The sequence below is a fragment of the Pimephales promelas genome, chromosome 11, assembly GCF_988280905.1.
Source record: "Pimephales promelas chromosome 11, fPimPro1.hap1.1, whole genome shotgun sequence".
In the NCBI taxonomy this organism is placed as follows: Eukaryota; Metazoa; Chordata; class Actinopteri; order Cypriniformes; family Leuciscidae; genus Pimephales; species Pimephales promelas.
Window position 1 is genome coordinate 12,493,564 of NC_142779.1, and position 25,920 is coordinate 12,519,483.

General features: G+C 37.6%; 3 protein-coding genes across 7 annotated transcripts in view; 2 read left to right on the forward strand and 1 right to left on the reverse strand.

Moving 5' to 3' along the window:
- Window positions 1-337: 337 nt before the first annotated feature.
- kifbp (kinesin family binding protein) lies at window positions 338-5,720 on the reverse strand. The gene is made up of 7 exons (XM_039672052.2): window positions 5,274-5,720; window positions 5,040-5,138; window positions 3,077-3,156; window positions 2,803-2,986; window positions 2,508-2,601; window positions 1,635-1,747; window positions 338-1,537 (listed from the first exon to the last, which is right to left on the reverse strand). Exons 1-7 carry the CDS (start codon window positions 5,718-5,720, stop codon window positions 659-661), a joined length of 1,896 nt encoding a protein of 631 aa, XP_039527986.1. The 3' UTR covers window positions 338-658.
- On the forward strand, window positions 5,643-21,847 carry pik3ap1 (phosphoinositide-3-kinase adaptor protein 1). 4 transcript variants are annotated; one of them, XM_039672048.2, is made up of 19 exons: window positions 5,643-5,756; window positions 6,872-6,954; window positions 8,237-8,536; window positions 9,550-9,969; window positions 10,525-10,751; window positions 11,470-11,614; window positions 11,788-11,930; window positions 12,981-13,110; window positions 13,271-13,467; window positions 13,768-13,927; window positions 14,109-14,174; window positions 14,590-14,859; window positions 15,017-15,079; window positions 15,195-15,397; window positions 15,495-15,555; window positions 15,969-16,136; window positions 17,287-17,372; window positions 19,043-19,143; window positions 20,849-21,847. In XM_039672048.2, exons 4-19 carry the CDS (start codon window positions 9,570-9,572, stop codon window positions 20,958-20,960), a joined length of 2,532 nt encoding a protein of 843 aa, XP_039527982.1. In that variant the 5' UTR covers window positions 5,643-5,756; window positions 6,872-6,954; window positions 8,237-8,536; window positions 9,550-9,569; the 3' UTR covers window positions 20,961-21,847. The 4 variants fall into 4 exon arrangements, with proteins under 4 accessions (XP_039527982.1, XP_039527984.1, XP_039527983.1 ...); XM_039672050.2 differs by having other exon boundaries at window positions 17,302-17,372; XM_039672049.2 differs by having other exon boundaries at window positions 14,593-14,859.
- A 2,813-nt stretch (window positions 21,848-24,660) lies between these two features.
- Window positions 24,661-25,920, forward strand: part of sorbs1 (sorbin and SH3 domain containing 1) — a 47,943-nt gene continuing 46,683 nt past the window's right edge. For both annotated transcript variants that reach the window (XM_039672087.2, XM_089116985.1), the window contains exon 1: window positions 24,661-24,773. The gene's annotated coding sequence lies outside the window, so the exon portion shown is untranslated. The remainder of the gene's footprint in view (window positions 24,774-25,920) is intronic.

Genomic DNA, 25,920 nt, shown 5'->3' on the forward strand with positions numbered 1-25,920 from the left:
TTCTGCATGTTGAAAATAACCGTTAATTACAAAACTGACTCTCCTACAGAAGAACCATATCCTTGATAAGGAAAAAGAAAGAATTAAATGTACATCATAGTTGACTGCAAAAAATTCTCACCATCCTAATTTTGCTGCACAAACTCAATTCAATGTTAAATGGCCCTGTTCTTTCAGGTACTTTCCTCCTTGCATTCAGCTGGATAATTTGAGTTGCACAACCTCAGCTGCAACTAAACTAAGCCAGTTTTGTGTGTGTGTGTGTGTCTAAAATGATATAAACTGAAAATAAATATACTCTGAATAAGATTTTGACAGAATAAGACAAACCAAAGAATTATTTTGGCTTGTTTATTGGCCTAAAATGCTTTATTAGTACAGTTTTATCTTTCATATTGGGCTTGCTAAACATACCATTTACAATACTTAAAAAAAATGCACAGCATGAAACAAATTGTACATAGAACTTTGAAAATAAATTAATGACTGTAAATCATGCAGTTACATCCGCTGACATCAACATTTGCAAAGGCTGAACAAGTTTCTTACAAGGTGGTCCTGTGAAGGCTCATTAGATACATGGAACAAGGAGTAGTGTGTAGTAGTGAGTTGTTCATATTTATGCGAGGCGCCACAATACAGTGTTTTCAACAGCGTGTTAGTTGGAGGCGGCCATTATGGATTTGATTCTGTTGATCTTCAGAGGAAGCAGGGAGACCATCTCCACACTCAGCTCTAGCTCGGTTTCAACTGCATTCTTGGCTTCCGGATTCTCCTCGCAGTATTGCACTACGAACTTGTACGACTCCAGCGAGAGGCTGAGATTCTCCAGTTGAGAAGCCGGGTTATTGGAAATAAGCTTGGACTGTAATCTGGCAATACGGAATTTGGCCACCAACGCCGGCCTCAGCAGGTCATCCTCGAGCTTTTCAGGAAACTTGCCCTCTGGTGAGCGGATGGAGTCGAGGAACATCTGATAATACCTCGTAGAGGAGGAACACAAGAGGTTAAACTTCTTTATGGTGTGCACGTCTGGCTGATCCTGCTTGTCGGCGACGGCAAGCTTCAGGTCCATCATCTCGTAATAGGTTTCTGCAAGTTCAAACTGCAGCTGCCGGCAGATTAACAAATAGTACTGCGCATTCAAATCCTTGCAGATTGGCTCCAGCATGTCGACGCGGCGTTTGTGCATCTTACAGCGCCGTTCCAGGTCCTCTTCAAAGAAGGCCAGGACCTTGAAGAGACTGCTATGGTCCTGCAAGATCTCAATGTGATCTGTCACATGACCATCCATTTCATAATACTCTTTGGCTTGAGCTACGTAGCCTTGACCTACCAGGAAGATGCCACGTGCTTCTTCAAAGTCCAGCGGAAGCATGCTGCTCACTTTCTCTTCCAGGCTGCAAATAGAGTCGAAAGTATCGTTCGAACCAAAAAGGATGGCACTCTTTCTTCCCTTCTCTTTCTCTTCCTCTTCATTCCGACGTGCTCTTTTCAGTTCTTCCTGCCGATCTGTGTCTAGTTCGCCGACATTATCCTGTGTAGCAACGGAAATTGCTCAGATAAATCAAAATAAAAACTGTCAATTTGTGTACATAAGCTGTTGAAATGTAAAAAGAAAAAGGATTGGCTACCTCAAGAAGTTTTTTTGCATCTTGCAGCAGATTAAGGCAATATTTGATCCAGCATCTAGCAATTTCGGCTCTCTTCTGCAGCAGCTCTTCACGTTTTTCAAATTCAGCCTCACCTTTGGGAAGATTGATGATTTATATTAAATTCTCATATTCTTTAATTCAGACCAATGTAACAGACAACAATGATACAGGCAGGAGCCATCTTTGGAAAACAGTCTCGACAAGTCAAACCACAAACGACTGTTTTCCAAAGATGGCTGCTGCCTGTATACACGAAGTGCACTGTCTGTACACTTATTAAGTTGTCAATGCTTCGTTTAGCATGTAGGGACCCTCATTATGTTACGTAGTGTGGGGTTATTTTGAGCCTTGTTAGTGTTATTAACTAGTGATTTCTATTTACTTGTTACATGTCCCCATATACTAGCGTAGCATATAACTAAAGGACTCTTATCATTTCGCTTTCTGGTACTGACAGCATAATCTCTTATTGGACTGACAGGAAGAACGATAGACTCTATCTATGAACTAATCTTTTCTGTTTCCAGTACAGATACAGAACCCATATGTTGAGCAATGCGCAGTCAACAAAAATTGAACGAATCGCTCTCTGACACAACTCAGAGAGTGTGTTCCGAGTCATATTAAAGATTCGTTCAAAAATGAACCAATTGCTCATGAAAGACACATCACTCACTAGTAGTGATAACGGATAGAGGGAGAGTGAAACCTGAGCGCTGAACACTGAGGGGTGGGCAGCATATATTTTCAGCTGTTTGTCTCTTTCGGCAGAAAAAAAAAAATGGAAATGAATAGAAATAGACAATATCCAACAATTTACAAGATTGAACAGACAAACATGTAGAAACCCACTTTCTTTGGCAGCTGCCTTTGAGGGGATTTCTCCAGCAAGGGTAGCAATGACACTAGCCGCAGCCAAACAGTGACGAGCCTCCATGTACCGTGCCTATGACACAGAGACAAGAGAGACATACCACATATACACAGTTAATTCCTCAGGCCTTGACCAAAGTCAAGATAATACACCAACAAAAAAAAACTTAGGTTGAAAGATTAACACAAAATGAAAAAAAAAATCCTCTGAGCTTCATCATAAACTCAATGGACTGGATATTGTACTTGTCAATCACTGCAATGGTTACTTTACCTTGGTGATATAGTACTGTGACAGTGTGGCGGCATTAATGGCCCATTCCAGCGGCACAAACTGCTTGTACTCCAGCTGCCTCTGTAGTGTACTGTGACAGTACTGTCCAGCTCTCTCATACTGCTGCAGATTCTTGTACACTTGAGCCAAGTAATACAGTGTGTGCGTATAAGCCATTTCAAACCTGTTGGCACATGAGGGAACAGAGTGGAGTTAAAACATTTCTGGAACCACAATAATATTTTACAAAGCAGATTAGGGGTATGGATATTACCTTCTTGTCTTCTCTTGTTGGGATAATTCTTCTCCCTCTGGCACAAAAAAGTCTTGAAGATCCATTGGTGGCTGACCATCCTAATATGCATAAAGGGAACAAATGTCAGCCCAAAACATCATCAGTTTACAACATAGATTCTATTGTAATTTCAAAAAACCTTAGCTAATGCTGTAAACTATATTGGGAGCCCTTGATTACACATTACTATAAAATTAAAAGATACAGTTAAAAAACAGAGCCCAAATTGTCAAATTGAGTTGCTATTTATATTTAGATATAATAATCAACACTCAGAAAAAAGTACTGTAATTTGCACATAAGATATTATAAATGCATATTACAAGGGTGGTCAACTCTGTCCACAGAGATCCCCCTTCTTTTCACTTTTCTGCTCCAAGTCTAATTAAACATAACTTGACAACTTTATCAAAGGCTGCATCCAAAAGCATAAAAATGCTGCCTGTCTGAATCCAATGTTAGCTTCACTTCCTGTCTCCTGAGAATGAGATACCACTGAGCGATTTTTTTAAGGCAGCATTGATGTATCCTTCCCTGCCTTTGACATCCCACAATCCTATGCATTCCATTCTGTGACCATTAAGCTAAGAAAATAAAGATGCCGTCTGAAAGTTGTGGTTGGTTTGTGTGCAAATCAGGGAATGAGAAACTCCTGAAGAAAGCCACTGACTGTCCTGCTGAGTTTAGCTCTAACCCCAATCAAACACTCCTAAACAAGCTCTTCTCTTGAAGATAATTAGAAAGGTACAGGCAGAAAGGAAAGGACCCCCCCCCCCCAACCTGTCATAAATGTTTTTTTTTTTTGGACCAATGTTTTCCACATTTGATAATTAGTAAAATAATAATTAGAGGGGCAGATTAGACAAATATATCGTAGCGTGACGTCACATGGCAATGCGAATGCTAAACTCCACCTGAGTCCGTTTCGCCTGATGCCTTTTAGTCTGATGCCTTTTTTTCAGAGGCTGTTTCGTCTGATGCCTAATTGTACGAGACCTGACACCTGACATTGTTTTTTTGAGACCTGAAGCTTTTTAGTCCGATACGTGATGCCGTTTTCCCCAATAACTGAAGCCTTTTATGATGCCTTGTCTTCATATGTCTGAGGATGTCCTAAAATGTACACCGTCGCTATATGCAACCATGAACTGCCAATGATGACGAGGAAGTATCAGCAAAGGATTAATTGATTTCTGGCCCTTGCATTAGCTTTACTTACTACTAGATATGTTTATGAATATGAGCAAGAAAACCCCGCCCTGACAGCTATGATCAGCTGTTCGGCCGAGCTTTCAATGTTGTTAAAGGAAAGGCTGAAGCTGATCGGCTGGTTTCGGTCACATCATGACCTGCTGTGGTCATGATGTGACCGCAAAAAGTTGAGATGTTTTTATCTCGCTGTGGCGTGCGCGCGCCTGGAAAAACAAGCGCGCACACCTACAGGCATGGGAGTTTGATCAGGGTCGGAGCTAAACTCTTTGGGTAAGTGGATCTCAAGGGCCAGAGAGTTGCCCACCCCAGACAGGCTGGCACTGAGTCTATTCCATGCCATTTTGTAGTATAGTGTGAGTAGTGTTGATACTGAAAATTTCTAAAATGAATAAGTACACTTAAAAAATGAATTATGCATTGATTAACCGAAAAAAAGAGAGCATCGTGTAATGTTGTTGTCGCCTTATTTACGTTTATGGACGGGGATGGGAGTTGGACCATCTAACTCTGATGTTATATGGCAAAATGCTTATGAATAATCACATAAAATCCATACACTACATGGTTGAGTAGTACACAGTGGATGTCCTTTAGGAGAAAACTCGTGTTTTTTTAATTAAGAAGACCATATAAAAAGGACACGTCACAGTGACGTCATCAGGAACTAGAATCTGACGCCCAAAAGAGAGTTGTGCCAGCAAGTTTGCAACATCCCTACGTTACCACACACCTCTTTCATGTAGAGAAAATACATTGATTCAGCAATTTCCAGAAATCCTTGAGCCTTTTCAATCTCATCTCTTCCCGCCCACAAAATGCCGAGCTGATTCTGTCAGAAAACAAAACACGCATCAGAATACACCATCGCGCAGAAATCAGAGAGTAAGCTACACTGCACATTTATAGTCAGTTAACGTTATATGAAACGTTTGAAGGAAATACTTGATACGCAGTGTATATTTACCCGGGCCTGTACAAACAGCGAGACGTTCTCTCGTGTTGTTGTGCACTTGTCAATGAGTTTCATGCAGGTCATCAGATGCTCCTCTCCAGCTGAGAGCTCCTCAGTCTCTATGTGGTTTACGCCGAGATGGTACTGCACTACTGCGAGCCTCGCTACTCGCAGACCGGCTGGAGAGTCTCCAGCATACGCTTTTCCAAAATCATTCCCCGGTTCTCCATCCACCGTCTGACTGGACTCACTGTCCGCTCCATTGTCAACCTCGCCCTCCTCCTCGATTTGATTTTTTTTCAAAGAACAGTGGATTTCCCTCAACAGATCTCTAGCTTTGTATTTCGATCGGAAAGGGTTATTCTCGGGGTCTTTTTTCGACTCTATTTCGGAGAGTTCATGAGCCAGGCGAAATTTCTCGCACACAGACCTCCACTCGGCGCTCTGGTTGTCAGCCATGTTTTCCCCGAGCTATGAGGGTGTTCACCAGCAGAGGTCAGTGATGAAGCCGATGCACTAGTTCTAGTAGTTGAGTCACCATTACTCAGAAAAGTACTCACACTCAAACCATCCTAGGCAGAGCCATCTGAATACATGGCTCTGATGACTTTCTTCTTTCAGCCATAGGCCTACACAATCAGAGTTATATTAAAAACATCCTGGCTCTTTTAAAGGGATAGTTTACTTTAAAAATATTTTTTTTTTATATGTTTTAGCTTACCTCAAGGGCATCAAAGATGTAGGTGTTTTTGTTTCCTAAGTAGTTTCAGTTTTGATATTTTTAGGTCAAACCGTTCCTGTCTGTCATTTATATAATGCAGGTGTATGGTAACCACCTCAAAGAGCATGCACAGAGAAGTCCAAATTAAACATGATTTAATGACTTGTAAATGTAAGTACACACTGATGGCCCAAGACACGAAACGAGCGGTTTGTATGAGAAAACAAACAGTATTTATATCGTTTTTACCTCTTGTAACCAGTCACGTCCAAGTGATCTGAGGGCACGGGCGCTTCGGTCTGCTCAAATTTTTTATTAGTTTTTTCATATTTCGACAAAAAGCCCAATTAGATTTTTCCATTGTCTTTTGCATTATTGGAGAAAATAAGGTACTGTATCTGTATGTGACAAACAAAAGCTTACAATTCTTACACGGTTTGTTCATCGTGATAATCTTTAAAAATGAACACAAATTTTATGAATTTTGAAGCTTCAATATAATCGGCAGAAGTAAAAAGCTAAACGTAGGCTGTAAATGAACTATACCACGGTCGCATGACTTCCCATACGTCACCATAACTCGGCTTCTGACAACTCCTTCTGTCTTTCCCCTGAAAATTAGAGTTATAATAGTTTTACCTTGGTAGGCCCATTTAGCCACTTGTTAGCGACTGCCTTTTAAAAGACAAGCAAAAGCTTTAAAAAAACAAGAGGGTATTACTGATGTATTTTATAGAACCAGAAGTGCTAATTAATTTCTATTGTTTTGTCCTCTATTTTATTGTTATCATTTATGTATTCATTTAGCAGACACTTTTCATCAACTTTCATCAATAACTCTTGATGTGCACGCCTTGGTTCAGTCACTGTCGCTCTCTCTCTTTTCCAGATACTCTGGCGCTCTCTACAGGTCAGTGTATGTCACAGACAAGCAGGCCTCTTGTACTTCCTGTGAGTTGGTGGAAATGACAGGTAAATTATTTATACATGGGGCCTGTCCCAAAACCTATATTTGTGGTCTTCTATTCAATCTTGTGGTCCAATCTACACTTTGCGTACCCGACCACTTGCCTATTTATTTACATGAAACGTTGTCTGTATTTAGCCCAAGTGAAGTGTTTAATTGGGCATGAAGAATGCAAGTGTGTGAGGAACTTTTGATTAACCAATGGTACATTGTGCAAGCTTTATTTACACATTTTGATTTTCAATACTTTGCACTCTAAAATAATCTAATACATATCTTAGTAGTCCTCATGTAACAGACGGCACAATTTAATCCAAAATTCTGAGAATACAAAAGAGCAGAGAAGACATCCTGATGAAACCTCTCATGGGGTCAGTGACACTTGCAAAGGTTTCTGGTCATTGACCTATCAGAACTCATGTTGCCTATATTGCCTATTTGGAAATCTTCATTCCATGAAAGTGTGGTTGCTGCTTTTGTCTTAATTTATCTCCAGTTCAATCTCACAATGTATGTTTCACTTCAACATGTGGCTGTAACCTGACTCAAATGTGTCTGGAACACTGCAGAAACGGCAGTGTTTTATTTCCTCCTTTTAGTCAATAATAGGCTGAATAATAACATTAGCGAGCTTTTAATAGGAACTTTAGAGTGGTTTTGCATTGCTTCTGTATTTGCATACATAGTCAAACAATTAAATGCTAGTTACAGTAGAATCGAAGACTTCCAATATCATTAACAGCTAGGTCTCCGAATAATAAAATAATGAAACGCCATACAACAAGGTTTCATTTGTTAACATTAGTTTAACATGAACCAAGAATGAACAGTACTTCTACAGCATTTAATAATCTTTGAATTTTTGGAAAATATCAGCAACACTTGCGAAATGGAAAGATCAAAATAGTCCGAAGATTGAGCTGAAAAGATATTGCTCTTTATTTTGCCAATGCGTTTCGGTCAAGTCCCGATGAAGGCCTAGTTAAAAGCCTACATTAACTAATGTGAACAAATGAGTCTTACTGAAAGAATAAAATAAAACGGGTGGTTTAAACTGGTGTAAATTTCAGACAGAAGAAAAAATGACGCTAAAATGAAACATTATTGAGATGTAATCATGATACTTTGGATGCATGTCCTTCTTGGCAACTTAAAAATGTAATCTGTACAGATACTATGTGCAAGTTTTATGAATGGTCTGGCTGTTTTAAATATAGGCTATTCAGGGAAGTTTTACCTAAACTTCTGCATTTAACTTGTCTGGGAAATTTTCTTACTGTTTTATAGAGTCACACCGGCCTACAGAAGCTCTGTCTGTGATGGTTTAGGCAGTTGCAGAGTATTTTAGGAAGTGACGCCACCGCCCACCATCAGGAAATGGACTGTTTCTTTTAGTAGATGTAAGTCATGGGCTGAAGGCAAATCGGTCATGCACCACAGTCAAATACGAAACGTATTTTGATCAGAAGGTATAGACAGAGAACGTGGGTAAGTGGAAAGCCGCCGTGGGAAGGTGCAACCACTGTACGGATTGCTGAAACAAGGCACTGTTAATTACAACCCTGCAGTCTTATCACAAGAAGCCAGGTAAGTCATTTTTAAATCAAGATCTCATTTTATTGACATTCAAATGTTACGCCGGAACAAATAACCTAAAGACTAAACTAAGAAGAAATCAAATTGTAGCTTTGAACTAATTTTTGGTTATTAGAATAGATTGTCATCAGAAGGTTTCTTAATATCTTGTTTGAAAATATTAAAGATGACATGCAAGCAGTTTTGATGCAAAATAATAGTTTTGGTGAAAGCAATAAGGAAGTTGAATAATGAATCTTCCTGTAGTTGTGCTGTAACATTAAATGTTCATTAAACATTAAAAGCAATCAGCTTTGCGGGGGGTAAAATATAAATATATAAAGTTATAAAATCACATTTCCTTTTCTGCATGTTTCTATTTGAAGTTTGTGCTCTAACCCAATGCAAAGTCAAATATATTTAGAGTAATGCTGCAGTAACTAATGATGTGGAAAACCTAAAGAAGTTTCCTGAGAAAACCTATAAAAGTGAATTGATCTCAGATTACATTACAAGCGCAAGACAGACACACAGACATGTCAATAGTTGGGTCTTAGTGGATGGTCCTTCTGCTTTCCTGTAATTTATAGAATTCCACTGGGAAATTCTGCATTCATATCATGTCTTTTAAATTGAGTTGTTTGTAGAGCATTTTTAGGAGACAGAGGATGACTAATTTCAATGTTGATGTATTTTTGGTTGACCACACCAACTTATTTCTCAATCATCTATGACAAAAAGTGTCTGGCTTAACAATGTAGCCAATGCAACATGGCTAGAGTTCAATTCTTTATTAATAAGCAAATAAACCAGTTGTTTGGGGTGTGCTTTGTTTCAATTATTATATTTTAGCATTTTAGCAAAATGAATCAGTTTTTGTGTCATAGCACTTGAATGCAAATAGTTCATTTAAAAGAGTTCCTTTCACATTTATTTGTAGTTGATTAACCATTCAGTTGTTTTAGAATTTTTCTTTTATTCAAATTAAAAGCATTTATGTGCATTTATTATCCATTGTTTTGCAGAAAAACCTGGATACTCCACAATGTGTGAGGTGTTAGTTGTTCACACCAGTGAGGCCAGCGAATGGGCCGAGTATCTACAGCAAATCTTGGCCACATCGTGTAACTTTCTGGAGGGCTCCGTCATTCTGTACGATGTTAATGAACAGATTTGCCTGAAAAATGATGAGCTGTTTGGCTCCAGCAAGTGTATCATGCTTTTGCTGTCTACTGCGTTTTTGGAAATGCAGCATGACCCAAACTTGCAAGACACTTTCCGGGATCTTCTTCAGCCTCCTCACAAAGTTGTCGCTTTTTTGTGTGGTGTATCAGAAACGCAAGTGTCAACAGATTATTTTGAACACTGGGAACATTGGAGAAAGCTCAACTCAGAAGATGAACCATCCGTATATGTGTCTACTGTCCTTCAGTGCATAGATTATGGTATGTATTTTTTATACTATACATTGTACATTCAGCATAAGAACATATCAATACGTGCACTTTTGTTCTTCTATAACAACAAAAATACAAAGATGGCCTAAAAAGATTTGTATATTTGAACATTAACATAGCTGCAAAATTAGGGCACATTAATATAATTTAAAGGATTATGTGTTGTATTCTACTGGAATTTTTAAATATTTGATTTATATTTATGTATTTACATATGATTTATTTATATTTTAATAATTCCTAATAAAAGATGAGAGAGGTTGGCATAAATGAATGTTTACTCCGTGGTCAGTATGGAAGCTTGTTTCCGCCACAGAATATAATAAAGAAAATTTATTTGTTATTTTTATCTCAAAATTAGGACTAAACCACCTTCAAATGGAAGTCATAAATGTTTTAGATTTTTTATTCAGTTGCAGAAACAAGCTTCCATAGCCCTGTGGTTTATATTATTTTTATCCAGAAATATTTTTTTTTCATGGTGGTTCATAATTAATCTTACTAAATAGAAAGTAAAGTTTAATATATAATTTTTCATTTTAGAATCCGGTAGTGAACATCATTGGGAGAATGCATATGAAATTGAACTTGAAGAACGCATCGAGGAGTTCACAATATCTGAAATTCCTGACACTTTACCCGATGAGACTGAACATCATCAGGTGAATGGGAATGATCTTTGTCCCACTGAGCAGACTTGTTCAAATGCAGCTGAGCCACAAGACCACCAAATCTGCCTCACCGTCCAACCGGACAGAATACCATGTGGGGTAAGTGCACGGCACCACGTGACACATGCAGAGCCTATATGAACCTGTTCTAAGAATATTTAGTTGTTAATGTCAGCATGAAGCTCACATGGTTTTTCAGTTTTTCCGTTCTGTATGGGCCCCCATCCAAGAAGCTTGATTTAGATTAAGCCATTTTTAGTTTAGTGAAATGATGAAATAAGGATGATGTAGCAGTCATGAGGGATATGACTAAAAGAATTGCTGCCAATGCTGTTCTTTTTAACTTTTTTCCAGTGAATAAAGTGGTCTTCTTTTGAAGCCTACATTGCCCGTATGGGTGTTTTTACTACGTTCAGTAATTTTGTACTTTTAAATCAATCAATTTGATTATGTAAGAACATAATGACTCAAATTATGCCTCATTTAATTTAATGGCTGAAGAGACATTTTATACAGTATGCCTCATGGTGTGGACATTTCAACATTTTAATCTATGTATGGCTTGACTGTCAGTGTTCATATTTTTAGTTCAGTTTTGACTCACCATTCTCCTCATTGTCAACTATTGTTACTTTTGAAATTTGTGAAATCCGTTTACATGGTTAAAAACTATCGTTTCAGCATTTCATTCAAAAGCATTTGCTGACATTTGTGTAATCAACACCAATCATCAGCTAGCGTTACTCAATGTCATTTACAGTATTTAACATGGTGTCATGACTCATGACTTTCCCACCATTTGTTTGTTCCCATAAAGAATCGTGTGAATATTTATATAATCATGGCAAAGAAATTTGTGGATGAGGGCAGCCTGGAGGTGGAGTTTCACTCTCAGCACTCAACACCGCAGCGAATGCCTGGGACTCTTGTAAACGACTGTATTGTTACTGTACAGTCACCTGGTAAGACAAAAACGCAGAAAGAGGAACTTTTCGTTTCAGTTCCTCTATGCTTTTTCACTTTCAAATGAATTTTCATATTGTTTCCTGTTAATGTCATCATTTATTATAAACTAAAACTTTATTCTTGAGGCTTTTTTAAAAGTTGTTTTCCTAACTTTTTTTTTTTCTCTTAGAAATGCCTTCTGGGAAAGTCTCATTGACTCTTTATAATAATGAGTCTGTGGTCTGTTCAACAACAGTAACATATTTCACAGAAATGGAGGAAATCTGCAGGTATCTAGAGAAAGCAGTGGATCCAATGCAGTTCATGTGTCAGGTAATGAAAAAAAACAGTCGGTTAAAACAGAAAAAAGCTTCATACGAATAAAAGAGATCACGTACACGGAAATGACTTGAGTTAAGTCGTGTCTTGTTTATTTCTTTAGTGCTTTTCACAATATGTATCATTTCAAAGTAGCGTCATAGAAATGTACATCTCATATGTTACCCTGGATCACGAAATCAGTCACAAGTAGCACGAGTAAATCTGTGACAATACATTGTATGGGTCAAAATGATCCATTTTTCTTTTATGCCAAAAATCATTTGGATATTAAGTAAAGATCATGTTCTATGAAGATATTTTGTACATTTCCTACCGTAAATATATGAAATATTTATTTTTGTGAGTGAATGTCGCACAATTGTGAACATTAATGGACGGGCGATTTTCTCAATGTTTCAATTTTTTTGCAACCTCAGATTTTCAAATCGGCAGAATATTGTCCTATCCTAATAAAAACCATGCTTCAATCGAACGTGTATTTATTCAGCTTTCAGATGATGTATACATCTCAATGACAAAAAATGTACCCTTGTTTCTGGTTTTGTGGCCCAGGGTCACATGTATGATCATATATAAAAAGGATAAACTACAGAGAAAAGCGCTATACCCATAAACATGACTTCACTTGATATTTTTAATTCCTTTAGGATACATTATGGTCATTATCTCATAATTATTTAATATTATAATACATTATATTATTTAATATAAGATATATTAAAATATGCTGTCATTTAAAAAATGTTTCAGCCCCACAAGTGGCCTGAAATTGAACAGATCTGATCTGTCAAGCCTAAAATCCATAATGCAAAATTCTTTTTGTAATTTGCTGATTAATCGATAACAATAAGAAACAAAAAGTCCATTTAGTTTGTGTGAGCCAACAGGAGCTGTAAACTTTTCAGAAAAACATAAACATTTTATTATGTTTAACAAGCAGACTACTATGTTCGCCTTTTTTTTAAAAAGTGTACTTACAAGGAAAGGACCTTTCAATTAAAGACAAATATTGAGCTGAGTTTTTTCAAATTCAATTTTCAGGCGTTTGATATCACATCAAAGGTGCCCGAGTCATTGGATAATTTGCTCGCAGACTCTCTGGAAGAACATTTGCCTCTAAATGAATTACAAGTATTTGGAATTAGTCAGATTGCAGATAACACAGAAGCAAGTAAGTGGTTTTATATATGTAGTTTATAAAAAGTATAGCTTATCATTCATATATTTTATGGTGGTAGATTACTTAACACCAAGTGGTGTTGTGTTTTTCAAAGACAGGAAACATTAACATTCGATTGAACAACAATATGAAGAGATCTCTTTGTTTTCAGATAACCGTAATGTGGAACTCCCAACACTGCTTCACTTCTCGGCCAAATACGGCTTAAAAAAATTAACGTCCTTGTTAATGCGGTGCCCCGGAGCCTTGCAGGCTTACAGTGTGATGAACAAAGATGGAGATTACCCTAACAATCTGGCCGAGAAGAGTGGCTTCTCTGATTTAAGACGCTTCATGGATGAATTTGTCGTGAGTTCATTGCGTAAATATTCTTGATGACTTTTGTAACTGGCTATGTAAACAGAGCCAGCCATCATTTCCTGAAATGCTGTGGGCACACGGATTTCTTAATGCATGTATAACTGAATGTCATTGAATTTGAAAAGTGATATGGGCAATTTCATTGCACAGAATATTGGTAATGAAGATACAATGATGTAATTATGTTATTTAGGCTATGTTAATGATCGGCATACATTTGTACAGCATGCAGGATTGCCTTCATTTCAAAATAGCATTATGTAAACTTTCTTTCTTAAAACCCAACAGGAGACTGTAGATATGGTGAAGACCCACATGGAGGAATCTCAGAACAACCCTGACAATGAGGATATCTATGAGGATATGTTGACAGCTTCCCAAAATTTCATCACAAGTTTCGATAAGGAGGATATTTACGAGTCTATGATGAAACTTAAACCTGAGATGGGTTTGTACATGGCATTTTTTTTCAAAACTCTAGTGATTTTTTCTATTTTTTACTAGGACTATCCTATAAATATATGAGAATGTAGTTACGCATTTAAAGATTAAACGTGTTTTATGGGCCTATTTCCAGATGTTGAAGATATGTACTGTAAAATATCTATACAAAATCTCTGTTTCTACAGATGATGATTTGGAAGGTGGTTTGGAGGACTCCAACACGGAGACAATGCTCAGAAAGTTTTTTGAAGGTACATCAATGAGAAATGACAGACAGAAAATAACAGTTATTTGTGTGACTGACTTTTTGTCACTTTTCCCCCATGTGATAACACCCTTCAGCTATCTGTCTTTATGCATTTATGCCAAAGCTGTCTTTACCTAAACTTAAGTGTACAACATTTCTGTAAAGGTTTACAAAATCGTCCTCATATTTGTAACGCAAAACGCAGGGAAATAGATAAATTAGCTATGCCATCTTATCTTATTCTGCTAGTATGTGCATTTGAACCTGTGATCTCTGCTACAGGATGTAGCATGTTTGCATACTGTGAAAACGGAGCAGCTTGCTAATACTCTAATGACGTTTACAAAAATGTAAGCTGGCATACAAGCATTGTATATTTTGCAGTTGTCAAATAATATGAATCCTTGGTTTTTGTTTAGCAGAACCTGACAAGCATTCACAATCCTTGCAACATAATTCAACCAATGGTGGATTCCCTGAAATGGATGATGAGAATTATCATGACATGAGTCTGGAAATCTATGGTGATGTAGAAGAGGAGGACCCGTATAACCCGTGCTGCCCTGATCAAATTTATGACACGGTGGAGGAACATTTCAACCCTGAAGTGATCAATCGCCCACCTGCACCGATCCCCCGGCCAGCCAACCTGCCAGAGCCTGAAGAGAACAAAACCTACATTTCCAAAGGTGCGAACTAAAGTTTAATTACGGTTATGAACATTCTTCAAAATGTCTCAGCTGAAGAAACAAATGCATACGGGTTTAGAATGCATGAGCATGAATAAATGATGACACCATTTTCATTTTTGGGTTAACAGTCAGTTTAATTTGACCTGCTTTACAGTGTTTTGCCTCAAGGATCCTGTATACTCAGTCAGCCAAAGGCCAGAAAGGGATTCTTCTCTAGGTACCGAGTGACAGTGTCTTTCTTGAGCCTAATTGCAAACCTTTGGTGTATATAAACAGATAATGAATGCATTAAATTGAAAGTATTTCCTTGCTGAAATGATCTATTCTTACAGCACCTGTACGGCTGGTGGTAGACAGCGACATGAGCAGTCACCATGACCCCTTTGCAGGCATGAAGACCCCTGGACAGAGACAGCTCATCTCTCTGCAGGAGAGGGTGAAGGTGGGAGAGCTGACTGTGGAAGAGGCAGTGCAGGATTTCAAGGCTTGGCAGTTTGATCAAGATAAAAGATGGCGCTCTCTCCGCTTTCAGCAGGTAACAAGTAACTCCATGATAATTGTCAAAACAGAAGGTTAACAAATGAAACGAGTGTCTCTGAGGTTTCTGTAACTATCTTTCCGTTTACTTCTAGGATAATTTACAAAGATTAAGAGACAGCATCACACGACGCTGTAAAGGCAAAGCGGCAACTGGTAATTTCACAAAATGCTTCTAAGTGGCTAACATGACATGCTATTAAAGTGTACAAGAAAAGTTATAATATGACTCTTAGGACTCTATGAAAAATAATAAATCAATGGTCTGTGGACAGTGTGAAAGAGTTTCAGGTCCCATCTGTCCGTTCTTGTATGAAAATTATTAAAGTTACTTAACTGTATAGTTTCCACATATTATTGCAAATAATACTTCAAAAGAAAGTTATTTTTGTGTTTTTTTTAAACAAATACACAAACAAATATACTTTAAAAATAATATATTTTTGTTTCTGGCACATAAAAAGAATGCATTTATGGTGGGACCATTTAATATGAATGTTACATTTTGGGACATTAAGCAAGAATTTAGCATGTAACTAAACTTGTTTTTTTCTCACCTCCCCCATTAGAGCTTATGATTACTGCACCGATGCAAACAAACGTTCAGTGGGGTTCTCAAATCAACATGAATTGCTCCGTGTATGATCCCTCACCTCATTCGATTGCCCAACCCCCTCCTGTTAGTAGACCGCTGCAGAGAGGAAGCTGGCAGACAGGAAGCACCTCCAGCACTTCTAGTATGTTAAATAAAGATAATTATTTCTTTAATCTCATGCAATAGAGCATCACAGTCCCACCCACAACCGGTGCCGGAAGTAAGAATTCAATACAATTTCTCCATTGACATTTGAGATGTAAGCCTTAAAAAATGTAACCATACATGGTAGACTTAAAACCAGCTACGGCTGTACTTAGCGATTGTATATGCTCATATAAACGCCAAAAGTTCATTGGGCACTAACCCCATAAATGAAGATAAAGATAAATGCCTTTAATTCACGATGTCTCGGATAAGTACTTCATTATCCACATTCCTGAACAATCCCACAATCCCACAGTAATGCATCTGATTGGTGGAAGATCCGTGAAGACTGAGGATTGTGTAATGACGTAGGGCTAGTTCATTGGTCGCGCCTCTGAGACGCCCCCGCGCCATTGGATGTGCAGTTGCCGCAGCACAGCCTATGAGTGAGCCAGATGCTCACTGTTTTAGCTGTGTAGCTGCAAATGTGTTTGCTTCAGTAAATCAAGGAAAAGGAGTTTCCCTGCACATTCACTATATAAAATTCACTGGAGGAAAAAATTCACGTGGCCGTTGTCAGATTTGGAAGTTACTCAAAAGGTTCTTTCACTGTGGCTTCAGTTGATCTCAGTGAGGCGCGGTGGTTTATGGGAGGAGTAGTTCCTTTGCTCGGAAAGGCTTGTACCCTTGACCTTTTTTGGATTTTTTCTTCGTTTTTTCACTTGAAATGAAATGTTGTATGCTTATGAGTTTAGCCATAGCTGGTTATCCTCAGACATGCTCTAATACTCTTTAGATATGGATTTTACAAAATGTCAATGGGAGAAATGAATGGGAAATTTACTTCCGGCATCATCGCTCTCTCGGGCTGTGAGCGGGACTGTGATGCTCTAGTCTATAACATGCCTTGGAGTACATTAATGTCAGTACCATCATATATATATATGAATTTTATTGCATTACCATCTCTGACATTCATTTTACTATGAAACTTCCAATGGATGTTTTGGGGAATGTTAGCATATGTGGTCTTCTTAAAACTTAAGTCTTTTTGGGGTGATCCCACACAAATGTACACTTGAACTGATGAAGTCACTGAACTTTGTTTACAAGTATGGTTGCGTTTCAACAATTAAATTGTAAAGGTTTGACTTGTGCAGGTAGTAGCAGTCACAGATTGAGCATTCAGAGCACCGTTAGCAACAGCAGTGGGATGGACGGTGAATGTGAGGTCAGTTTTTTCCTTTAATTGCTTTTTAAATTTGAGTTATAACGACCATTATCTGCTCCATCCTGTCATAAACAACACTTGTTATGAATCAGATACCTATAATGTATACAAATTTGGGATTATAAAGCTTCAGTCCATAGCTTTTTTGGGGTTAAAAATTATCTAAAATACATATTTGAGAAAATACTGTACATAACCAGCCAGTGTTCAAAACTCTCTGCTTGTCTTAGCTTGATTCAGAGCGGTAAGCTTGTAATAATGTTTTTAATTCCAGTGGTACTGGTGGATTTCCACAGGAGATTCAAGGATGTCTTTAGCATGCGTCATTACGTCACATCTGTACACATAAAGGAGTCTCGGCTAGTCGTCTATATTGCGTGTGAGGATGTTGGAGGTGGAGAATTATAGCCTTTTCTCACAGCACTTGATATAATTAAACTTATCAATTTGATGACGGATCCAGAAAGGTTCAAACGACAACTACCAGTGACAACCAGCTGTAAAATGCAAAAGACTTCTTCGGCCTTATAGTGGCTACAAAACAAAAGAGAAAGCAACTGGCCCATGTGAAAACAAGGATACATATCGGAAGGACATTACATGTAGTCACCCAATGCTGACATTGTTAACATTAACAATTTGAGAACAAAGTATAATTTGCACGGTTTTGCCTGATATGATAACTTATAAGATTGATTTACTGCAATGTCAGAACCAGAACAAAAGTGGATGTTTCGTTCTAGTTCAGAGGACATTTTCTGGTGAAAATTGTTATGTTGGTCACACTTCCAAAAAGAATAATCTGTGATTCTGACTGCCAGTGTCCACACCGGCGCGGTGATTGACAGCCTCACACTCTCCTCAAACATTGTGTTCATCCTGTGCATTGTTGAGGGTGTTGAAGTACAACTGTCGTAAAATTGATAATTACGCGATTGACTGCAATTGCAGATTTCGAACAGAGATGGCGACAAAGAGGAAAAACTACAGACCGCAGCTTTAAGATGCTTGTTTTAAAGAAGTTAATACTTTTATCTGCAAGGATTAATTATATTGATCAAAAGTGGCAGTCTCGATATTTGTAATGTTAAAAATATTTATATTTCAAATAAATGCTGTTCTTTACTTAAGAACTTTCTTTTCATCAAAGAACCCTGAAAAAAGTTACACGGTTTCTATAAAAACATTAAGCAGCACATGTTTTCAACATTGATAATAAAAAGAAATGTTTCTTGAGCACCAAAATCAGAATATTAGAATGAATTCTGAAGGATAATGTGACACTGAAGACTGGAGTAATGCCTTCTTAAATAAATAATTTTAAAAATATTAAAATAGAAAGCTATTTTAAACTGTATTGATATTACTAACTATTTAACTGTATTTTTGATCCAATAAATGCAGACTTGGTGAGCATACGAAACTTCTTTCAAAAACAGACCCCAAACATTTGAATTTTAATGTATTGTTGTAACGTTAAAATGAACTGGTTTAAAATTGAAAAAGTGTTTATATTTTGTCATAGTAGATACTTGTATGTGTCAGAGTAGAGATTTTGCACCAGAATATTTTATTTTTAAGGCAAATAATAACCATGTAAGAAATTACTACATCTTTATTTTTCTTTCTTTTTTTTTTAATGTTCATGTGTCTTTGCTTTCATGGTCCAGGAGCCTCCAGACATTCCGCTTCCTCCACGGCCTCTCCGGCCTGCAGTGAACACTCCACCAGTACTCCCTCCACCCCGGGTCCCGCCACGTGTAACGGAGAGGTATGTGTTTAAAATACCAGGTAAAACCAACTACGTTGAAATCTTTATTTTGATGGTCCCTTTTGAACATTCTGTTGACTAGAAGTAACTTTGCAACTACATGTCAATAATACTCTCTAATACTCTACTAATACTCTAATGAGAGTTAGTAGAGGTGTAGGTGCAATGTTACTTATAGTCAACAGAATTCATTAAAGGGACCAACCAAATAAAGTGAAACCGCATGGTTTCTGTCATTTGCGAAGTACATTTCTAACTCTAAATTAAAAATCCATTTTAACACAGAGTTATTTCGCACAGCGAGATTAGAAGGTGTACAGAGTAAACATACATATTTGGTTTGTGGCTTCAGCTAGTTTTATTTTCGAAAAGTTTCACTGCAAGAATGTACCAGATTACTGGATGCAAGTTCGTAGATGAGGCAAAGATGGTTCATGTATGAAACTCTGCGCCTCCCCATGTGACAAACCACAGCATCAATCGCAAAACACTCTTAACCACAATGCCGGAGTTTGTGAAACTTAACTTTCCACCAGTAACTTTACTGAACGTAGAAGTATGTATCAACCTTTAAATCTGGAGTGTGGCTTCGGAATGCTCTACTTTTTCACCAGCTGATATCTACAAACACTAATGCATTTGTATAGCGTCAGAGAGGGGGTGAAGAACATCTGCCCTCTGATGTGGGCTCCACATATCTTCTTCTAATCCTGACTATGGGCACTATTTGAGAGAGGTGTGCACATCCAACCCAACTCAAGAACAAGTTTGGCATTTCTCTGGAATAAAATACCAGTGTTTGCAAATCAATCATACAAAAACATTTATGCTAGCCTAGAAATCTAGTCGCACCCTAGCTGCAGCAAAAAATGATTTTGCAGCCAGTGTGGTCTAGCAACTCTCCATAGACGTTTTAACTGGAAAAACCAAACTCTGGTCAGGCCAATCACATCTGGCGGGCTTAACATAAAGACGACATGGTTGCGACGGTACAGTAATGCTTGAAAACAAAGAATGGCTGCTGCTGGCGAACAGCTTGTCTTTCGATTCTGCTTTAACTACTCCGCTACTCTGGATGATTTGAACTTAAGCTCTTCTTTGAAACCAGAACAAAGAACGGCACTTGAGTCATTTAAAAAAAAATTCCGACTGGATACTGTAAAAGTTTAATATATCAACTTGCTCCGCTGGTGGGAAAATGCATGGGACTCAGTCGTCACCTTCTTCAATGCTCTGATTGGTTGTAGAACTATCCAATTGCGTTGCAGAGAGAATTTGAAAGACAACCGTTTATCCCGCCCCTCGGATTGAGCCCTGTCAATGATGACTAACATCTTGATGTAGGTCTGGCATGCCAGGCTACAGTTATGCTTTATTTTAGTGTAATTTCTTAATTTTAATGTCATTTCTGCTTAATTTCAGCACATAGTCACTGTGGCGTTAGAGGTGGCTTTAAATGATGAAATATACAGTATACAGCATTTCAAAACTGATCACAATTCAGTATTCGAACGTTACAGTGTTACTTCTGGCAGTTATTTTTTGAATGCTAAACATTCTATCAGTGTAAGTCAATCGAGCAAACTTTTTAATTTAACATTTTTTTTAAAAAGTGAAAAACAAAAAGATATTTCTGTAAATGTTTATTCCAATTCAGCTTTGCCGTCACATGAATACATTTTAAATTGAACCCTCTGTCTCTTAGGGTTCCAGAGATATTAAACGAGCGATACGTATCGAGTCCAACGCGTCCTGTTCCTCAGACGCCTGCACAGAGGTCTATGCCACCTCCTCCTTTACCAAGACGAACATGGTGATGGCCTGCTTCAACATGGCTGGCTTTCGTTCTGTTTGACTGTGCACTTTTCTTGTTGAGCCTTTGAGATTTGGAAGTCTCTTCAAGATGGAGGAAAAGATACTGGCTGTGTCTGAAACAGAAGACATCTGCTTGGCTGTACTGAGTCAGTGATCTTACAGAGGTTCGAATGAAGGCATCTCTTAAGGAAGATGGATGCCATCTATATTATTTTTACCAACTGCCAAATCTGCACAGAATTGTGCGTCAAAAATATATATATGCTCAAAAACTATCCAATAAGCACACAGGATAATATGCAAACATCAGATTGAGGAGTCTTGAAGCTCTTACCTTTCATATACTGCCTGTGAATACAGTATTTTTTAGGTTTCTGTTACAGCCAGTGATTTGAACTGATCTAGACTCAACTTGCAATGCAAACAATCACCTTCCTTTATAGGTTTTGAAATATAAATCTTCATCTGAAGATATGCAATATGTTTAAAGGGTCTTCTCATATGTCACTTGTTTGCAATTTAGCTATTTGGTTTGTACACTCTGAGTGCCGTTAGTTATAGCAAACAAGCAAGCTCAAGAACGTGCTTACTTTTTTAATTAGAATTTGTATCTGTTTGAAACTGCAATTAAGTGTAGCTTTTGTTGGCTGTGATCATTGCACATGAGATTTAAAGTAGCATATTTGTCTGTGTTTTTTAAAAACATATTTATTCACTTTTTACTGCTGGTTACGGTATATATGTCACCCAAAGAAAGGCAGAGAAAATGGAAACTGTGTATTTAAGTGTGAAAGCAGAGTGTGACAAGGGCAGATATGTGTTTTGTGTGTGTTCATGTTTGTTTTGTCAACCATGATGAAAACTGATTAAAGTCCCAATTAAATCCCAAGTAGCGAGATATCTTTTTTCCGTATTGTGTCATACATCTGGGTGTAAAGGGATATCATAAAATAAGAAAATGTAGGTCTGGAGATTTTTTACTGGATTTTGCACTCAAAAGTGGAGGCAGATGAGGGAGTGCTTGCATATGCTTCTATGAAAACATCAACAGCAGTATGAATCTGTAGTGATCATATGGTACAATTTGGAGCTCTCCAAAAATTCAGTTTACAAGTTGTATTTACGACTTCTACGAGGATGTGAAAATTGGAAACTCATAATTACGGTTAATACAACGTAGTGTAAAAACACCTATAGGGGGTTTTGAAGATTAAGTCAAATGAAAAATTCACTGGTAGCTCCAGTTATAATTGTTACTACGTAAAAAAAATACTACTTTTTTTGTCTGGAGTGGAGAATTGATTCATTTAAACTTTATTTATTTTAAAAAGTAAAGGGGAGAGACATTTGAATCCGTAAAATAAAAACATCACAATTCTGCATTTTATATCACATATCAATCATGTTTCTAATACATGAAGTATCCCTTTCAACAGTTTTGATGTCTTCAGAGCTTTTAGCTTGTTGTGTATTGAAGTTAGAGTCATAAAAAATCTTCAGATCAGTGGAAAATAGTCTAACATTTGGTACAGTCGATATACATTTTGCTTTATGTATATGACATTTTCCAAATAGAATGAGAAGTTTAATTATATTATCCATTTCCAATAAACCAGAATACAATAGGCTACATAAACAAGAACATTACATCCGTTATTAGGACAAATGTATAAAATAACTCGAAAAAAAAACCAAGAAACTGGGACCAAAATAATTTAGTATAATTACAACTGAAAAATAAGTGTACAATTGTTTCATTTCCTTCATTACAGAAACTGCATAATGGAATTTAAATTTATAGATTGTCGCTCCTCCGTCCTCCATCCATGACGTGAGGCACCCCCCCCCCCCTTCACATCGGTCACAATCTTTTTAAGTTATACTTTACCTTTGCAGTTTATATAAACCGCACATCTCACATATTTCAACAGTGTAGCAGCCTATCTTTATTATTATTGATTATGAATTTATTAATAACCAAACTTCAACAACATAAGGGCAGTTCCTTTTTGCGCCGCTGATGACGCTCGAGTGATCAAGTATTCATGTATATAAAAAAGCTTTTATTCGATTCATCCGTCCTCCTTTTCTTATCCTCACTTTCTTCCCTCGCGTCCTACAGGGGGTGAAGCTGAGACGCGAGGGAAGGAAGCGAGGAAATGGAAACGAGGATGCACAAATAAGAAATGAGAATTGCATCCTCCGTGTTTGCACCATAGACTGTAAAAAGGTTTGCACTTGACCACTTGCATGGCGTATTTCCTGTATTTGGCACAAGTGTTCAAAAAGGCGTGAAGTGTGTGTAGAACTTTTAATTCACACTCCTGTCGCGTGCGCGTGCGTTTTTAAGTGGCCAAGACCGTAAGTGTTGGTACTGTAATTGGAAAGTCGCAAAGTTAAAGGGAGAGTCATCCATAGACAGTTAAATAAGTTATCAGGGTTGGAGCTAAACTCTGCAGGAAAGAGGACCTTGACAGCCAGAGTTGAGAACCCCTGCTGTAGCTCAAAATGCAAAGTTATATGTGTAAACATTGGCCTCTAGCGGATGTTTTTGGTAAGTTCACAGAAAAGTATTTAGTAGGGGTGTCACCACTACTAAATACTTTTCTCAGCAGGTAGGCCAGGGGGTGTAACTATTCACTCGTTTCATTGATGCATCAATTACGAATCCTGACGATGATTTCAGTCAATCGATTTAAAAAAGCTTAAAAATTCAAATATTTAAAATATATAAACATTTAATAAATTATAAGAGACGTTGTGGGCGTTTTTCGCCCACATCCACAGCTCTCACAGAGGTGTTGTTTGCACGTACCGCGTTTTCTGTTGCTCACACATTTTTGAGTAGCCCTTGATATCTCAAACGTCATCGTTATTTTATATGAGAAAAAATATAAAACACTGACGTTTACATGTATATGTTTTAAATGTTTACGGAAATGTCATCGTGCTTGAGGAGTTAGTAAATCCCGCGCGGTTGATCTGTTAATCATATGCGCGCATGAAACTTGTTCGTCTGAAGACGTCACTCAGTGTTTATAAAGAGAACAAAGAGGGCTTTATCAAGTCAATTTGCTGTTTACCCTAAGATTGTAGTATTCAGCCTATAGTGCACATGAAACGCTGTTTTATTTTTTTGCTTTGATAATAGGCCTATGTTAAAAATTCCAGTCGCAGTTGGCTACGTGTTACGCAAATGCCTGTTTCTCACAAAATAATATATTAATATTACTTATTTGGAATATGGTTATAATTAATAAACTTAGGTATGACCCTTTTACTTTAAAATGTATCTATATTTTCTGTCAATTCTTTTTTTATTATTAGCTCCTCTATGGTTCTCAACAAGGGGGTCGACGTACCGCTAGGGGGCCTCAGCAAACTTCCAAGGTTTAGCTTACAATTATAACATAACTTAATTAAAGCTAGATTATTATAATTTGTTGTTGAAATTTAAATGAGGAAATAATTAACGGAATGTAGATTATTATAATTTGTTGTTGAAATTTAAATGAGGAAATAATTAACGGAATGTAATATGTTTTATTTAAATGTATTATTATTCATTCAAATGTGGACTGCAAATGCACTTTTATTAAATTAAAAAACGATTTCTACTAAACGTCTGTGGCTCCACGGAACGCCTCTCTCTCTCTCTCTCTCTCTCCCTCCCTCTCCACTCACGCCAGTGATATTATGATGATGAGAGCGTGAGAGGCTCGACGCACGAGCGAGCGCGTGCGGTGACCGTCACTGAATTGTGCAGCGTACAGCAGCCTTATCAATACGGAAAACTGGACTGCTTCCTCAGAAAGGTGAGTGTATTACACAACACATACTACATTCTCCGTCATATCCACATTATTTGAATACCTCAGTGATATTTCACATCAAACTAAAACGTAAAGTTTGCGTGTTTACTTCGTTTGGAGGCTATTATTTGGCTCAGGGTTTATTACAATAAACCGCAGCGGCCATCCATTGCAGACAAATGTGCAGTGCAGAAGTGCGGCAACGTGGGTTAGTGTTTTAGTTATTTCAGCACTATTGATATTATTGTATAGCCTTAGTGTTAAATTTATGGCTATATTGTAAAGGCTGAAACTATAAATTGCATTCTTATTGAAGAGCTCAGGCGTTTATAAGATGTCAGATGAAGGAGACGGGATGGAGATAATTTGTATTCCGCAGGAAAAGAGCCCTCCTGACTTCGACTACACTTGACATCCAAATAAGGAATAGGACTGGATATGCAGGGGGGGGCAGAAACCAGACTTCACGAGTTCAATCCCTTGCATTGTAGATGGCTTGACAAATTAAACGGGACAGTTTATCCAGATTTTAGTCCCAAAGATATAACAGCCTGTATTTACGAAGATGAATGTTAGGATGAGTTGTTCTAATGCAGTGCGGTTTATGCGGCTGTCGTATAGTATGTTTGAACTATGCAAAAGTGCCTTTTGTATATTTAAGTATATAAAAATAATATTTGATGTAATTTCTAAAGAATTTAGAACACAGTTACTGCTACCTAACTTTTTTTTCCTCAGGTAAGTTAGGACATAGCAGCAAGTGCAGTGATTTGATATGATTATGATTGTAGCAAATGTGTTTGCTGCTGTTTATATAATACAATGATGCATTTAGAATTTTATTTTATGAAAAGTGGCAAAAGGCAAAGTGGCTGGCAAACCATGCATGTTATATTAGCCTAAGATGGTTTTTGGAACTTGTCTAACTGGCTTTATCGAGGTCTACCAGGTCATCCTCAATCTCACTATGGTAGTTATCACCCCTGGACCATAAATGACAAGGGCTGTGTTTCTCAAAAAAGCAAGTCTAAGTAGATTGTAGAACAATGGTACCAATGGTATACTATCACCTTAGGTCACGATACTTAAGAAATGCGGCCCAGCATCGTCCAGCTTTAAAACAGACAGTTTTTTTCAGTAATATATTTTG

What these genes read in the sequence shown, in the direction of transcription:
- kifbp (XM_039672052.2), bottom strand. Translation starts at nt 5,720, where the DNA reads ATGGCTGACAACCAGAGCGCCGAGTGGAGGTCTGTGTGCGAGAAATTT. An exon ending in CGCTGTTTGTACAGGCCCGG is followed by an intron (nt 5,139 to 5,273) that starts GTAAATATACAC and finishes GTTTTCTGACAG; the next exon opens with AATCAGCTCGGCATTTTGTG. An exon ending in CAACAAGAGAAGACAAGAAG is followed by an intron (nt 2,987 to 3,076) that starts GTAATATCCATA and finishes ATGTGCCAACAG; the next exon opens with GTTTGAAATGGCTTATACGC.
- pik3ap1 (XM_039672048.2), top strand. Translation starts at nt 9,570, where the DNA reads ATGTGTGAGGTGTTAGTTGTTCACACCAGTGAGGCCAGCGAATGGGCC. An exon ending in TGTTACTGTACAGTCACCTG is followed by an intron (nt 11,615 to 11,787) that starts GTAAGACAAAAA and finishes TTTTTCTCTTAG; the next exon opens with AAATGCCTTCTGGGAAAGTC. An exon ending in CAAAACCTACATTTCCAAAG is followed by an intron (nt 14,860 to 15,016) that starts GTGCGAACTAAA and finishes CCTGCTTTACAG; the next exon opens with TGTTTTGCCTCAAGGATCCT.